At 37.0% G+C, this 10,783-nt stretch overlaps 2 protein-coding genes across 6 annotated transcripts in view; both read right to left on the reverse strand.

Annotated features, from left to right (window-relative positions):
- LOC125778669 (uncharacterized) overlaps nucleotides 1-728 on the reverse strand; it is a 35,448-nt gene extending 34,720 nt beyond the window's left edge. Inside the window, exon 1 of one of the 2 annotated variants that reach the window (XM_049457621.1) lies at nucleotides 414-728. In XM_049457621.1, the coding sequence (XP_049313578.1) occupies nucleotides 414-573 (160 nt within the window). In that variant the 5' untranslated portion in view covers nucleotides 574-728. Of the gene's footprint in view, nucleotides 1-347 lie in introns of both variants that reach the window. The other variant, XM_049457619.1, reaches the window with a different exon arrangement.
- A 4,080-nt stretch (nucleotides 729-4,808) lies between these two features.
- On the reverse strand, nucleotides 4,809-10,529 carry LOC109579646 (uncharacterized). 4 transcript variants are annotated; one of them, XR_007422856.1, is made up of 4 exons: nucleotides 10,418-10,529; nucleotides 10,244-10,335; nucleotides 5,050-5,672; nucleotides 4,809-4,984 (listed from the first exon to the last, which is right to left on the reverse strand). XR_007422856.1 is itself a non-coding variant. In XM_019990882.3 (2 exons), the coding sequence occupies exons 1-2, from the start codon at nucleotides 6,364-6,366 to the stop codon at nucleotides 5,176-5,178; spliced, it is 666 nt and encodes a 221-aa protein (XP_019846441.2). In that variant the 5' UTR covers nucleotides 6,367-6,457; the 3' UTR covers nucleotides 4,991-5,175. The 4 variants fall into 4 exon arrangements, 1 of the variants encoding a protein (XP_019846441.2); XR_007422855.1 differs by having other exon boundaries at nucleotides 10,244-10,517; XR_007422854.1 differs by lacking the exons at nucleotides 10,244-10,335; nucleotides 10,418-10,529 and adding an exon at nucleotides 6,198-6,457.
- Between the last annotated feature and the right edge of the window lie 254 nt (nucleotides 10,530-10,783).

Raw genomic sequence — 10,783 nt, forward strand, 5'->3', positions numbered from 1 at the left:
TACATAGGTATAATTTTTTGTTCTTTATCGGCTTCAAGGGAACGTAGGTAGGCGATGTACTCAGCACGCAGTTTTTCCCAACGAGCCTTGCATTGAGACACTGAAATCAGTAAGCAAATCAAAAAGAGTAAAATTATTGCAAAACACAAAATTTTTTAACTGACGTTGCACCGAAGCTATAATTTTCCCTCACAAATAAAAAAGTTTCCATACAAGCACTTGATTTTGATGGGTCAGTTTGTATGGTAGCCATATGCTACAGATAGTAGATCTGAACAATTTGTTCAGAGATTGTACCGTTGTAGTTACCGTATGGTTCTTGGCTTTTCGCTTTTTGTCAAACTCACCTGACTTCCTCAACGAGTCCGCAATCGTGCGCCATGCCTCATCTGTAGCCTTTTTCTGACCGTAACCCTTGTGTCCTTTGTCGTACAGCTGCGGATGCTGCTCCACCAAATTACATAATTTTTTATCTTCTTTCAAAGTCTTTTTGTTCTTTATATCCGTACGTGCTCTTCCATAAAGCATATAATGTTCACGAGGCTGCTTTGAGCTACAAGCGTTTGAATTCATGCTACGCCTCTTTTATTCTCAAAGTTTTCTTGAAATTTTCAAATTTTCAAATTGTAGTTTTGGACAAATTTTTATATATTTCTTGTCAACTTTTTTCAAATTGGTTGTACTCTAGAGATTCTTTTTATTTATTTCATTAGTTCAGTATTGCTTCGCTATACCTTTTTAACTGTACTAAAATATCTAATCCACAGTGTTATTTATAGTTTTCGCTACAATTGTTTAACTTGTAATTTAGCGAATCCGTCGTGCCAATTTGCGACAACTGCGGCATATACATATATATTATATATATTTGTGTATATACATATGCTGCAATTTGATGAGAAACTATATAAAAATTCATACGTGACTTTTTGTTTGAATTGGCATGCTCAATGAATTATTATACTTTTGACAAAAGTAAGTTTAGTCATCAATAGCTGTTAGGGTAAACCATTTATATTCCACCATTAATGATTTATATATAGTTGCGTTCCACATAAACAAAAAAAAAAACAGAAACTAAGAGAAGCTAAAAAAAAAATCAAGAAATATTAGGTTGCCGAAAAAGTCCTTTCGTATTTCTAATGTGTGCGGTCCTGATGGAAGTCGAAGCTCTTTCTGTTGATCAGTTCTGCCCGTTTTTTTTTTGATGTAGAACCAATCGTTCGACCAGACTGGAGCAGCTCATAGTGGATGATTCCTTTCCAGTCCCACCAAAACACAGCATAACCTTTCGGGGCATCATTTCTGGCTTTGCGACCATTTGCTCAGTTTCATCACGCTTGGATAATGATTTTTTCGCACATTATTGTCATATACAATTCACTTTTCCTCTCCTGTTAGCATCAGAAATGATTCGAAATGGTTCGATTTCATATCGTTTCAACAAAGAATCGCAGATGTTAATTCGGTCCATTAGAATTTTCACAGACAATTCGTGTGGTACCCAAACATCCAGCTTCCTTTTGTAAGCTGCCTTTTTTAATGATTCAAAACCATTTTATAATGAATGTTCCTTAACGATGTCATGGCTGCTTATATGACGTTGTTGGTCAATACTTTCCAAAATTTCATCGAATTTTTCAACATTAGATCGACCAGAGCGAGGTACATCGTTCACATCGCAATTTCCAGAAAGGGTGCGAGCGAACCATTGTTGTACTACACGAACACCAACCGTAAACTTCACAAATTTCATTAGCGGCTTGCGTGGCATTCTTCCCTTTTGTTTTACAAAAATTTCAAAATATAGTGAATCGGCTTAATGGACCTTAAAATCTCATCTTTTTAACACACAATGTAATTGGTAATACTGGAAATTTCTCTGATTGCCATTCACTTGGGAGGAGCGAAAAACGATTATTTTACATATGGCTCAAGCAGCTCACGACTTCCGGTCCTAAAGACCCGCATGAAAATTACCAACAGCCTCAGATGAGAGGCCCCCCTTTTGATAGCTGTAATCACAACAGAATGCCGAACGATTTTCTATTCGACTTGTACTATAGCTCTACGACAGCACTCGTCAGTAACTCGGCATAAGGGACTCTCATAACACTGTTGACAATCGAAATCTATGGCAGAATATCTCTTGCCAACAGGTGTTACTTTGGACTAAGTAGGCAATTGAAAAGAAAAGTCCTCTACCGAAGAACAAAGACTAGCGGCTGTGCTGGCTAGGTCATGTGGAATCTCCAATTGGCGCCACCTTGCGAACAGAGGTAAAGACTGGCGATCTGGCGTTAACTCGGCTATAACCGCGCAATCGATCTACGCCGGGAAAGAAGAAGAAGAATCATATATCTGTGTTGTTAGTTTTAGGTAATACATACAACCATAAGGTGAACACAACTATTATACCCTATAGCAACAGGTCGCAAGAATATAAAAAACAGACAATTAGGGTATTCACAAGGTGTCATATTGTGTCATATCGTCATATTGTCATATTTTTTTATGACTGTCATAACAACACTGTTGTTGTTTCACATGCAAAATTAAAATATGACTGATACAACACTGCGTGGTATGTTTCTTGAGTTCGCTATTCTATCAGCTGTATTTGTTTACTTTCTTATTATTGGCATTTAATGTTTGAAATTAATTAATTTAATAAATTTCGTTATTAATATGGAAGGAAACCACGATATTCAGGTAAATTAAGTTGAATATAAGTGAAATATGAAAATATTTTGAAGTTTATGTAGTTGCAAATGATTTTATTTAAAAATTAAAAAAAAACAAAACAAAGTCAAATATTTTTTTTTTAAAAGAAACCAACGGCTCAAAGCTTTTATGGTCGTTTCATCGAATACACGCAGCTGACGGTAGGATGGAAAGTAGTGCGCCCAAAAGTATGCAATATGCAATCACCTGATTAAGTGTAGAAATATGACAAAATATGACATACAACAGTTAAGGGTGCTCACAAGTGTCATATTTTTTAAGAATATTAAAATATGACATAAGACATACAACAAAGCTTGTGAATTGCCTAAATAATAAAAACAAATAAAGAAATCTTAAATATAAAAAATGAATAAAAAAGGATATAGGGACCAAAATATTGTAAACAAGTAAGGAAGGGCTAAGTTCGGGTGTCACCGAACATTTTATACTCTCGCATGATAAAGTGATAATCGAGATTTCATTATGCGTAATATACAGAGAAGGCATCAGATGGAATTCAAAATAGCGTTATATTGGAAGAAGGCGTGGTTGTGAACCGATTTCGCCCATATTTCGTACATGTCAGCAGGGTGCTAAAAAAATATTATAAACCGAATTTCATTGATATCGGTCTAGTAGTTCCTGAGATATGGTTTTTGGTCCATAAGTGGGCGACGCCACACCCATTTTCAATTTTTAAAAAAAGCCTGGGTACAGCTTTCTTCTGCCATTCCTTCCGTAAAATTTAGTGTTTCTGACGTTTTTTGTTAGTCGGTTAACGCACTTTTAGTGATTTTCAACATAACCTTTGTATGGGAGGTGGGCGTGGTTATTATCCGATTTTTTCCATTTTTCAACTGTATATGGAAATGCCTGAAGGAAACGACTCTATAGAGTTTGGTTGACATAGCTATAGTAGTTTCCGAGATATGTACAAAAAACTTAATAGGGGCGGGGCCACGCCCACTTTTCCAAAAAAATTACTTCCAAATATGCTCCTCCCTAATGTGATCCTTTGTGCCAAATTTCATTTTAATATCTTTATTTATGGCTTAGTTATGACACTTTATAGGTTTTCGGTTTCCGCCATTTTGTGGGCGTGGCAGTGGGCCGATTTTGCCCATCTTCGAACTTAACCTTCTTATGGAGCCAAGAAATACGTGTACCAAGTTTCATCATGATATCTCAATTTTTACTCAAGTTACAGCTTGCACGGACGGACGGACAGACGGACGGACAGACAGACATCCGGATTTCAACTCTACTCGTCACCCTGATCACTTTGGTATATATAACCCTATATCTGCCTCTTTTAGTTTTAGGACTTACAAACAACCGTTATGTGAACAAAACTATAATACTTTCTTTAGCAACTTTGTTGCGAGAGTATAAAAACTATACGTAGGTTTCAGGATAAGATCTTATTTCCGATCGCTTAGTTTGTAGGACGATATATGCTGTAGTGATCTGATCCGAACAAGTTCAGAGATTGCCTTATCAGGGGTTATTGAAACCAAATTTCAATAAAATGTCTCGTCAAATGATAAAGTGCTCCACACAAGCACATGGTTAAGATCGTTCGGTGTGTATGCCGCCTATGTATGTGCTATAGTGGTTCGATATTGGATGTGTCGACAAGTAAGTGCCCTCTAAACTGGAAAGACTAGCTCGAATATATGTATGCAGATGGACGGGCAGAAGGACATCACTAAATGGACGTAGCTCGTCACACTGTACATTTATATATCCCAGCTGTCATTGAGTTTTGGGGGCTCAACTGGTAGTAGCAAAAGTTGCAAGCTTTTACCAGACACGTTAACCTGGTACGACGGGGAGCGTTTATACTTTGGGGCGCTGATGAACGCAGTGTATTGAGCTATGTCCTTCTAGAAAGCACGGTGAGGTTAGGCCGTCGCTGGCAGGTACTCACGAAAAGCACTCCAGACGTTGTACATTATAGAGCCTCTGACTTTCCCTTGTGGGTATTAATATATCCTATTCAGGTCTATACCTTCATGAAATTAAAGGCAAACTAGTAATGCGAATATTTTGAGAAACAAATTTATTTATAAGTAGTAAGCAGAACTTCACAAATGCGTTGTTTGTTTTTGTTGTTGCCTGATGTTAACTCATAATGCTTAAAATATAACGAAATTCCCAATTAAATTGGATTCGATATAAAGCTGGCCAACGCTGGTGAGTTTCTCCGCTGAGGTTATGTATACGCACTGATGCACTTTATGCTGTGTTTGGAGGCCTGAAATAATAAGATTTTATTTTTTAAGATTTTAAGGCATTAAGTAAATAATGGGAAATACTTACATTTGTACGTTTATTGTTGGTGTTAGTAGTGAATACAGTTAAATGTCAATGTTAAATTAGTAAATGTGTTAGTACCGACCACAAGGTCAACAAAGGTTATATATGTATATGTAATACTTTAAAGAGTCATATCGATAACTCTGGTTCTTGCTTGATTGCCTGCAGTGGTAGCTGTTGCATGGGGGCAGACAACTCGTTGTCATTATCATTTTTTATAGCAATAGTTTGTTTCAGTTTCCGGTCAATGATTTGCTGCAAATCTCGCAAACTCTGTTCGTTCATTTGGTCAATTAGAGGCGTCACCAGCGAAAAAGTTTCATTATTGCGTGTACTATTCATATCATGGACGTCGTTTTCGTTTGCGATAGTTTCAGAGTTATTTTTCTCATTATTTTGTCCATTACTTTGTGCTGCTTCAGTTGCGTTTCCATCAGTTAGTATAGCCTCGTCCTTCACCGTGGCAATTGCAGCTATTTCATTCAGTAAGTGAGGGTTTAAATACCTCATCTTCTCTTCTAAGTAGTACGGCCTACTACGGTTCGGTCCACGCTTAGTCTTGTAGGCGTCAATAGAGCGTGCGTAGGCGGCGCGCATATTTCGCCAGCGTCCCTTGCATTCAGGCACTGAAACAAAGGAAGAAAAATATTTATAGTTTTAGAAAGTATTTTGCAGCGAAAGGTTTAGGTAATAAAACATGCTAAAATCATGGAGGTCTTTACTATAATTGAGTTTTTTACAAACTTCTGAACTTTTTAATGTGACACAGAAATAGATCTAGTGTTTGGTTTTTCTTTCTAGGAAACTTGTTTCTACAACCGATTTACTCTTATTTAGAAACGTTCATAATAAGAAATTTTTAAAATTTTTTTATGAAATTATATTAATTCTTTGTACATCAAGAATTTCCCAAAAATATTGCATTTATTTCCAAAATTTTTAAAATATTCTAAAAATATTTTAAATAGAAACCTTTCATTGCAAGTTAAGGTGCATACAGAAGTATATGTGAATATGCATATATGTATATGTATGTATGTTAAATACAATCAAATTGATGAGTTGGTACGTCGCCCATTCGCTGAAATCACGCCACATATTTGTATTGCCAATCCATTGACGGTTTTGCTAAATCACCAAACTAAACTCACCTGGCTTATCCCACAATAGGGATATTATTTTCCAAGCTTGATCTAGAGCATTTGGTTTACCATAAAGGTCATGATCCTTGTCGTACAGCTGTGGATGCTGCTCTACTAAGTTAGCGAGTATTTTATTTTCTTCGCGATTATGGTTGCGGTGGCCGCTATTTCGACTCATTTTATAAAAATTTAAACTGGCTTTGACACTAATTAGGCGTGGTTAATAAACTTTTTGCAAATATATTGTCTCAAGTCTTCGAATCTTTATAGGTGTGGTCTAATTAGTGATTAGGGTGATTCATTCACCTAAGCTTGTCAGTGTCTAGCTCGCAGCCGCAAGCCAGTTAGAAAACGAATGAAAAGCAAACTTTGTAGCTCAAAATACGACGTAGAAACAGGGTTCAAAGAAGTGTGATTATTTTTACATTTTCTAAGAAAATGTGTGACAATATTATTTATAATATCAGAAAGCAGATATAATATATATAATATTTCAGCACAGAAAAAAACTTCATACTTTTCTAATGATCTATTACCTTTTTTTTACGAGAGAATTTACTATTACAAATTAGATGTCAAAAGGAAAGAATGTACATACATTACTTTACAACACTGCACTGTGTGATGTATGTCCCTCTATTTGCTTGTGTTAGCTCACCTGTGGCTTACCATTTTGAGTCGTTCATTCTCTTTTCATTCGTTGGCGGAGTGTTACAGACACCTATAAAGTGTAGAATTATTTTAGCGAACGATCGAACGATCATACGTATTGTTTAAAAGCGAAATTACTGAATTGAAATTAAGCACGAAGCGACTGATGATACCGTTATTAATAATAGCGTGATCCCATTTACCGGTGCGCATACCAACTTGGACACAGTTTTCAATACTAAGTACTATGTCATATACAAGATAAAACAAAAATTATTTTTTCTCTTATTTTTTTCCACAAATGTTGCTGCGGCTACGACGATCAATATTCATCGCATGGATAATAAAAAATTTCGCCACATTCGTTGCTGTCGTTCAACCACTAACATATGCGGGCTTGTCTAAGGAACATAACCACGTGTGGGTCTATAATAAACTGCCTTTAGTTGTTGGTGATCCCCAAATGAATTCAACGTTTGCTCATTCATATGCATGCGTGTTTAGTAAAAGCGAGCACGTACCAATGAGTTCCGTTTATATGTCCACTTATGCAGCAAACGTCTTTCATAACACACAACTACCTCGCGTCCCATCTTTGGCTAATGAAAATGGCTGCGATGCTGCGGCACAATATAACTCCTTCTCTCCTGCACGCAACATTTTCGGGCAATCACATGGAGGTTTTGCGCCCATCAAGGATAGTACTTGCAGGCAGGTTCAAAGTAATACGAGTACTGACGTGGGTTTAAACCCATCACATATAGCATCTAAACAGGCGTTAAGCAAAGACTTGCCACTTTTTTCGAAAGGCCAGAAGAATAGCCATTCTTTATAACAAACCAGAACAATCAACAAAACGCTGCGGGTTTTCTGAACAAGAAAACTTAATTCGATTTCAAAAATCACTGCGCGGTGCCGCCCTAGAAGCCGTTCGAGGAAAATTGATGATGCCATCTACTGTTAATTTACCCATCGAAACTTTTCGTCTGGTTTACGAAAGACCAGACTTGTTACATAACAACCCACAACGGAAATTCAGACAGACGCCAGCAGTGAGGAATGACTGAATGAGTACCCTTATTGCTGAGTCAATGAGTTGCTGAGTAAACTTCCTGGGGATAGAAAACTGAACTGGAGTCGTCGTCGAATCTTTGATGAATGGTTATTTGGGCTGACCATCTAATTATACCACAGTTATTGCTGCGGAAAAAAAGCAAGTTTGTGGAGTAGATGTATGTCGAATGCTGCACAACTCACTATAACATAGCCAAATTGCTGCATCTACGGCTAGACGAGTAAATGCAATCCTAGTTCATCAACGTAAGTTTAGGAGAGCAATTTTTCGTTACATTCCGGTTATCTTGTATGGTCCTAAAGACACAGTAGAGATGTTTGCTTTGATTCATGTTTGATGATTAGTAAGTTAGCTGAGCAACTGGATAAATTCACATCTTCGTTAATGCTAGCATATTAGCCTTTCCAGGCTCAAGTATGGGCGACAAATTTCAATGCTGTCTCGTTGCCTACAAGGCACGAGTTGCTCCATTGAAGCCTCTGTCGAAGCCGAGGCTTGAGCTGATGACAGCCAGTTTAGAACTTCGTCTAGCTAAGTTCATACGCAGTGGGTGCCAACGAAGAACAACGTAGCAGACGACGGTACGAAATGGCACAACATATCGAATTTAAGACCTCTGGGAGATAGTTTACGGCTAAAAATTCCTAAATCTATCAAAAACTCTCCGGCAGACATCTGAATTCATGGAACCACAAACCCTAACAGAAATTGAACAATACGTAACAATTGATTCGTCAAATAATATTGATGATACGCAACCAGCTCCTACAAGGTTCAGTAAGTGGGAAATATTACGTGCTACACAGATGTGCGTTCTTCGTTTTCTCCGTTTGATTCTGAGTAAAGCCGCGAGAAACACAATTACTGAAACGATTCTTTCCGACAGCACCTGTACAAGTGCCGAACTCAAAAGAATGTCAGCAAAAAACCAGATCCCGCTGAATCCACCAGAAATAGAAACGCTACCACCAGAGCGCCTCGCATCATTCAGTCATCCCTTCGCTTATACAGGTGTTGATTATGTACTTTGAACCCTTCAACGTAACGATTGGCGAAAGGCATGAGAAACGTTTTGGAGTTGTTTTTACCTGCAGGACCACACGGGGTATAAATATTGAGATTTTATCATCATTATCCACCGTCACATTGTATATATCACGACGAGGAATCATCTCTGACAACGGAACTCATTTCAGAGGGGCTAGTCTTATTCTAGCGGTTAAAATCGGGAAGATAGCATCTGACATACTAATACAGTATTAGATAGTAGAAAAAGTATTTTCGTATTTTGTCCATAGAGGTTGTTACCACAAAATAATTTTGCGTGAACGTAAAGTGAAGTGACGCGCGAACTCACTTTTGACCCAAACCAATGACGAGCTTAAGATTCAGAGCATTGTTTGGTTACGAAAATTGTTATTAAAATTCCCTAAGTAAATTATATTTCAAAAAAGTGTACTTTACTAAGTTGGTAGGACTGTCCGGAAATTACTAAGCCAAATATGAAGGCGATATGTTTACAGTTGCTGTGTTAGAAAAAAAAACTAAATTTTATCAAAACCAAGGCTTTCAAAGGCGGTCGAGTGATCGTTAAAAACATGCCTCGTTCTGGACGACCTTCGGCCTCTTCAGCTGATGAAAATATTAAAAACGTCAAGGATATGGTACTTAAAAATCGTCAGCCAAGTGTTAGAGAGACAATAAGAGAGCTCGATATCTTTCATGAGTTCGTTCGAAAGGTTTCGATGGATACTTTGGGTATGAAAGGCGTTCTTGCTCTACTCGTCCCGATAAAGCTGATTTTTTTTTCTAGTACGATTGTGACCAAATTTAAGACTTGGTCGCCAAAATTGCTCGCCGAAACTGAGGCAGTTGGGAGTGGAAGAAAGAATATCAAAAAGAACTGCATAAGAGGTACCGATATTAACCAAGTGAAAACGGCCAAGTAGTTGATCTCAATTTGAAAACAAGAATGCAAAACTGACTGCCTGTGAACCTTTGCCAATCGGCTTGTTAAGCTTTGTTAACCGCCGACATAATCGAAAGCCTAAATAGTAATCAATAAATTAAGGATTTGGAAAAAGCGTAAAAGAAGTATGTCTTGAAAAAAAAAAAAAATTAATTTAAAAAGAATAGAGTCCCACGTATGCTCCATAAGATATATATTGTATAAATGTTGTCTGGAAATTGCCTTCAGGCTCACCAGCTCACGCAATATCATTTGTTTCACAGATTTTTGATGAATTCGTACTATTGTGAATGGTAAAAATGTAAAGTAACGGTAATAAAAAATTAAGTTTGTTTTTTACCGGATATACCCAAAACTCACTTGACTTCCTTTACAATGTGTCTAACGTTCACCTTGTTGCATCTGTAGTCTTCGGTCTGTAATCCCTGATTATAATCCTTTTTCGTACAGCGCTGAGGATGTCGTAACAATAAATAATAAATTAAGTTTCGTAATATTTTCTTTGTGAAGATTTTTAAATATTTTTTTTAGTACTTTTGCAGCACTTTTACTGTTTGTAATTATTTTCTTGTTGAACTTTTATAAATTCTTCGCCTCCAAATCGTTTAGTACGAGTATTTACGGTTTTGTATTGTTTCGCTGTTGGTATTCAACTGAATCGCAATATTCACTATGCAATTCAACTAACTATTGTTATGGTTGTAAACTTTGCTGGCGCCATAAAGTACATATGTACATACATAAATAATCAGCATAGCGAGCTGAGTCGATTTAGTCATATCCGTCTCTATATGTGCCAATGCTTTTGAAATATTATACGACCGAAATCAAATGCTTGTAAGGAACCAAATTAATTTAGGAAGATATCTTAAATTAACAACACTGCTTCCGTCCACGCTC

The sequence above is a fragment of the Bactrocera dorsalis genome, chromosome 5, assembly GCF_023373825.1.
Source record: "Bactrocera dorsalis isolate Fly_Bdor chromosome 5, ASM2337382v1, whole genome shotgun sequence".
Classification (NCBI taxonomy): Eukaryota; Metazoa; Arthropoda; class Insecta; order Diptera; family Tephritidae; genus Bactrocera; species Bactrocera dorsalis.

Excerpts from the sequence above, each read along its gene's own strand:
- LOC109579646 (XM_019990882.3), bottom strand. The coding sequence starts at position 6,366 with ATGAGTCGAAATAGCGGCCACCGCAACCATAATCGCGAAGAAAATAAA. Across the intron at positions 5,673-6,197 it reads CCTATTGTGGGATAAGCCAG|TGCCTGAATGCAAGGGACGC; the intron begins GTGAGTTTAGTT and ends CCTTTGTTTCAG.